This window comes from Penaeus vannamei, chromosome 7, assembly GCF_042767895.1.
Source record: "Penaeus vannamei isolate JL-2024 chromosome 7, ASM4276789v1, whole genome shotgun sequence".
NCBI lineage: Eukaryota > Metazoa > Arthropoda > Malacostraca > Decapoda > Penaeidae > Penaeus > Penaeus vannamei.
Genome location: NC_091555.1, coordinates 27,652,117 through 27,657,856, shown reverse-complemented (window position 1 = coordinate 27,657,856; position 5,740 = coordinate 27,652,117). Strand labels below are relative to the sequence as shown.

The following is a 5,740-nucleotide window of genomic DNA, read 5'->3' as shown; positions in this document are numbered from 1 at the left end:
TGAGAGAGAAGATGGCCGTGTGGGTGAGAGAGAAGATGGGCGTATGGGTGTGAGAGAAGATGGGCGTGTGGGTGAGAGAGAAAATGGGAGATGGGTGAGAGAGAAAATGGGCATGTGGGTGAGAGAGAAAATGGGCGTGTGGGTGAGAGGGGAAATGGGCGTGTGGATGAGAGAGAAAATGGGTGTGTGGGTGAGAGAGAAGATGGGCGTTTGGGTGAGAGAGAAGATGGGCGTGTGGGTGCGAGAGAAGATGGGCGTGTGGGTGCGAGAGAAGATGGGCGTGTGGGTGCGAGAGAAGATGGGCGTGTGGGTGCGAGAGAAGATGGGCGTGTGGGTGAGAGAGTGAAGATGGGCGTATGGGTGAGAGAGAAGATGGGCGTGTGGGTGAGAGAGAAGATGGGCGTGTGGGTGAGAGAGAAAATGGGTGTGCGGGTGAGAGAGAAGATGGGCATATGTGTGAGAGAGAAGATGGCCGTGTGGGTGAGAAAGAAAATGGGCGTGTGGGTGAGAGAGAAGACGGCCGTGTGGGTGAGAGAGAAGATGGCCGTGTGGGTGAGAAAGAAAATGGGCGTGTGGGTGAGAGAGAAGATTGCCGTGTGGGTGAGAGAGAAGATGGCCGTGTGGGTGAGAGAGAAGATGGCCGTGTGGGTGAGAGAGAAGATGGCCGTGTGGGTGAGAGAGGAGATGGGCGTGTGGGTGAGAGAGGAAATGGGCGTGTGGGTGAGAGAGGAAATGGGCGTGTGGGTGAGAGAGGAAATGGGCGTGTGGGTGAGAGAGGAAATGGGCGTGTGGGTGAGAGAGGAAGTGGGCGTGTGGGTGAGAGAGGAAGTGGGCGTGTGGGTGAGAGAGGAAGTGGGCGTGTGGGTGAGAGAGGAAGTGGGCGTGTGGGTGAGAGAGGAAGTGGGCGTGTGGGTGAGAGAGGAAGTGGGCGTGTGGGTGAGAGAGGAAGTGGGCGTGTGGGTGAGAGAGGAAGTGGGCGTGTGGGTGAGAGAGGAAGTGGGCGTGTGGGTGAGAGAGGAAGTGGGCGTGTGGGTGAGAGAGGAAGTGGGCGTGTGGGTGAGAGAGGAAGTGGGCGTGTGGGTGAGAGAGGAAGTGGGCGTGTGGGTGAGAGAGGAAGTGGGCGTGTGGGTGAGAGAGGAAGTGGGCGTGTGGGTGAGAGAGGAAGTGGGCGTGTGGGTGAGAGAGGAAGTGGGCGTGTGGGTGAGAGAGGAAGTGGGCGTGTGGGTGAGAGAGGAAGTGGGCGTGTGGGTGAGAGAGGAAGTGGGCGTGTGGGTGAGAGAGGAAGTGGGCGTGTGGGTGAGAGAGGAAGTGGGCGTGTGGGTGAGAGAGGAAATGGGCGTGTGGGTGAGAGAGGAAATGGGCGTGTGGGTGAGAGAGGAATTGGGCGTGTGGGTGAGAGAGGAAATGGGCGTGTGGGTGAGAGAGGAAATGGGCGTGTGGGTGAGAGAGGAAATGGGCGTGTGGGTGAGAGAGGAAATGGGCGTGTGGGTGAGAGAGGAAATGGGCGTGTGGGTGAGAGAGGAAATGGGCGTGTGGGTGAGAGAGGAAATGGGCGTGTGGGTGAGAGAGGAAATGGGCGTGTGGGTGAGAGAGGAAATGGGCGTGTGGGTGAGAGAGAAGATGGCCGTGTGGGTGAGAGAGAAGATGGCCGTGTGGGTGAGAGAGGAGATGGGCGTGTGGGTGAGAGAGGAAATGGGCGTGTGGGTGAGAGAGGAAATGGGCGTGTGGGTGAGAGAGGAAATGGGCGTGTGGGTGAGAGAGGAGATGGGCGTGTGGGTGAGAGAGGAAATGGGCGTGTGGGTGAGAGAGGAAATGGGCGTGTGGGTGAGAGAGGAAATGGGCGTGTGGGTGAGAGAGGAAATGGGCGTGTGGGTGAGAGAGGAAATGGGCGTGTGGGTGAGAGAGGAAATGGGCGTGTGGGTGAGAGAGGAAATGGGCGTGTGGGTGAGAGAGGAAATGGGCGTGTGGGTGAGAGAGGAAATGGGCTTGTGGGTGAGAGTAAATGAGCTTGTGGGGGAGAGAGACATTAAGAGTGAGTGGGAAAGAGAGAGAGAGAGACTGTGTGAGTGGGATATGATCGATTACAAATAGGTAATGATAGACCCAGAGTAAGTGTTGCAAAATTGATAGTGTGAAATCTGGTTACATTAGGATATTAACTCCTAGACTGAAGGATGTGTTATTCACGTCACAGTTGACTTGGGTGTGGCTCCGTGCAATGTGTCATTCAAATCATGCTACAATAATGCAAGTGTTACATTTTATGTTGTTCTTTGTAAGAAACCCTCATGTTTATGCCACATTCCCTGGGGCATTGTTTGAGGGAGAATGAAATGTTTAATGCTATGATTTGCTATCATTTTGTATTAATGGCAAGGATTAGTACATAATCATAGGCTGCCATGCCTGAAAGATGTGATGCACCAAAATATGGTGCTCTCTTACTGCTGATGAGACCCTATAAGTTTGAGATCAGTTTCCTTGTGTCAACTAAACAAGTCTTTGGTCATTCTGCCAGCACAACCATCTTCAAGATGGTTGTGTATGACACACATGGTGGCAGCCTTGTACATCATTGCATAGTATCTTGCTTTCTAAAAGTAAAATGTGCAAAAATGTTTTTTTTTTTTTTTTTTTTTTTTTTTTTTGGTGCAGCGTGTGCTACGCACCAGCCATATCTGAAATAGGCTTTGGATGTGAACCCAGTCTACCATAGATACTCCTCATAGTGAAGGCCAAGCAGACTTTTTTTTTTTTCATCCCCATGGACTAAACGTGTCTTAGATTATGAAACTTGATTGTGTTTAGTGTCCTACTGTTAATGGCTAAGTTAAATGCATGAATATGATATCTGAAAATAATTGAAGCATTTCAAAGATAGATTTCATCCTTGTAATGACTCTTCAAAATGTATAAATTGTAATTGTTGGCACTGTTTTAGCTTTCAATTTTGTTAGTGTTATTGGTGATGCAGCTTGTGTAGTGCTGTTGCTGTTGTGATTGTTATTTTTTGTAGTTGTTGATCATGTTCTTTCTGTTTTGGTGTATTGTCAATATCAACCATGACCACAATTGTTGTTAACACTTATCTAATTTTTCTCAACAAACTGACTGGCATAAGCTTTAAAAAAAGATGTATTTTACCAATATGTCTATGAAAGTTATTAAAATAGGTTCCAGCCTATCTGAATAGTAATGAGATTTCCTTTCTGTATCTTTTTCTAACAGGGGATGTTGAGTGATGGAGCTGATAGTGCTGGAACCGTACCTATGATGGCCCCACCTAGTATGCAACCTCAGTTCTTTAACCCTGCCCTGTTTACATCCGCAACATCAAACTCTTCACATCCAGCAAGGAGGTCTGGCCCTGGGAGACGAACATACCCAGTAAAACGATGAGAGAAGTCTAGAGTAGGTCAACTTATGTGATCGAGACAGGGTTGAAATTTAGTTTTCTTTTCTGTGATCTATAGACTTTTTATATTACTTTTCAAGCTTGCAGAAGCTTTAGATATATTTATTAGAAACCAAATTTGTAAGTAGAAAAGCTAGAAATTACTAAACTTCATGGTATTATAATATGAGAATTTGCCTATTGTGAAGAAATTTATTATGGTAGAATATTAAAAGGCAAAGGTATGGTATTTTATATGAAGCTGTGTGCCTGTTTTTATGTTTCATGATAAATAGTACTGATAACTAATAAGATAAAAAATAATAATTATACTACATTTTAAGGATGGTGGGTTATTGTCATTATTTTGTAAATGATGGAAATGAACATTTAAATGTATGGAAAAAAATTAGGGCAAAGAACTTTGCAGATTGTTATGTAAAGTGTTTATTATATATTTCCTTATTTAGACACTAGAGAGGTTTTAGTCTTTATACTTGTGTATCATATTTGAATTGAATGGTTGAACAGAATAGGTTAATTGTGCAATTAATATATAACACCAAGGAGTTATGAATTTGATAAATATATATATTTTTTTCATTTCATATACATCTTACAGACAATCCTAGCTTTCAGTCATGTAGGAGGCAAATATACTTTTGATCTGTGCTAAGGTTGAATATTTTATTTTGTAAGGTATAGAATGCTTTATATTGTTACAGCTTTTTCAGATCCTTGGCTACCTGATAGCTCGGTGCTAACAGAGTACAGTTGATGTAAATTATTTGATTCAGGTTTTGTTTGCTAATGAATATTGGTCTGGCAGCTATAGTGCCAAGAATTGGTTTTCCATTGATACTTCCTTATCTGTCACAAAGAAGGCCAGGCCATTATATGTTTAAACTGCAGTTGAAATGCCTCTCTATTAAGATCCTTTCAAGTTATGACTGGAAGAAACAGAGGAGAGAGAGAATTCATGTTTACTTACATCTTTGCTACTTTTTTATGGAGTATACAATGCACCTGGAAACTGCTAGGCAGATCTTGAAAATTCTTGTAGTTCAGATTTTCATATTGCAGTTAGATTCAACTATTAGGAATTATAGATTAAAATCACAGAAAAAACACAAAAAACAAACAAAATCACACATAAAAGAAAACACCCAGATCAAACCTTTTACACCTTTTCTTTTTCTTTTTTAGGAAAAATTATCGCAAAGCAATTTTTTGCATATTATCCTTGTTTTACAAATTGTTTTATTTTATATTCTTCAGATTAAAGATGTCCTTTTTGATAAATGAGATGTACCGTATATAAACCAATATCTGCACTGCTGTAGGTTGTATCCCCATGTTTGTACAGTCCCAGTGGCTGACAGCAGTACCCCCTTATGGGTGCTTTTACTTTGTTTGGTTAGAGTATTGGAAGAGGGCATAGATAAAGTTGTATTGGAAGTTATATATCTTTTTAATCCCATTTTGAACTCCCATATTGGAGTTGAAGGATTTTTGTAATCATATCTAATTTGATGTTACATTAGAAATTGTGTTGGTCATATATAGTATTTTGAATATATTGATATTGTTATAATGCATAGAACGCTGAATTATCAATGTAAATTTCTTAACCACATCACGATGCAGAGAAATATAATAGTGTGGCATCAGTGGATCTTTTGCTGAAAAATATCTGCCAATATACTTTGATCAGTTCTGATAAAAGTGTGTGTGTATGCTGATGTTAAGTAAATTGGAGTGCATGAGAAAATTCCTTTGGGACTGTTGCACAGAAACATGAAAGGTAAGAGTCCCAAAATATATAATAGAGTAGTAGCTTCATTGTTATATTTTTTTTTATTTTATTAATTCCTGCAATTTTGTTCTGAAACATTGAAAAAACACTGGTATGGGGATTATTAAAGTGTTTTATGTACATATTGGTATATTAAATAAAGTATATGTGGTCTCCTTAAAACTTTTTATAAACCATCCTTATATGCAGTATGGTTTAATTAGTAGTAACATCAGTTTACTAGATATTCGTTTCATTAATCATATAATGAAAACCCTGCAAGGTACATAATTGAAGGAAAATGCCCTACCAAGAAATACAATGATGATCACCTACCATTGTTTGGTAGGTCAAAGCAGTGTCTTATAAAAATGTACAAGACTGTTATGGACATTTTTATTTATTTTCATGAATGTTGTGTGTTTTCAGAACAAGATCTCTTGCCCGTTGTTGTTGCACGCAAGGAGGGGTCAACCCCCAACTCGACTAATTGTGCACGGTCTTTTCCCCCACCTGCTTTCTCGTTTCCGTCCCTTCTCCAACCCCTTCTA

At 42.3% G+C, this 5,740-nt stretch overlaps 1 protein-coding gene across 1 annotated transcript; it reads left to right on the top strand.

Annotated features, from left to right (window-relative positions):
- Nucleotides 1–3,228: 3,228 nt before the first annotated feature.
- LOC138862223 (protein transport protein Sec16A-like) lies at nucleotides 3,229–5,365 on the top strand (the record flags this gene model as incomplete). The annotated part of the gene is given in 1 exon segment (XM_070123654.1): nucleotides 3,229–5,365. A coding segment is annotated over 1 exon segment (171 nt), but the record flags the coding sequence as incomplete, so codon positions are not given.
- Nucleotides 5,366–5,740: the final 375 nt, after the last annotated feature.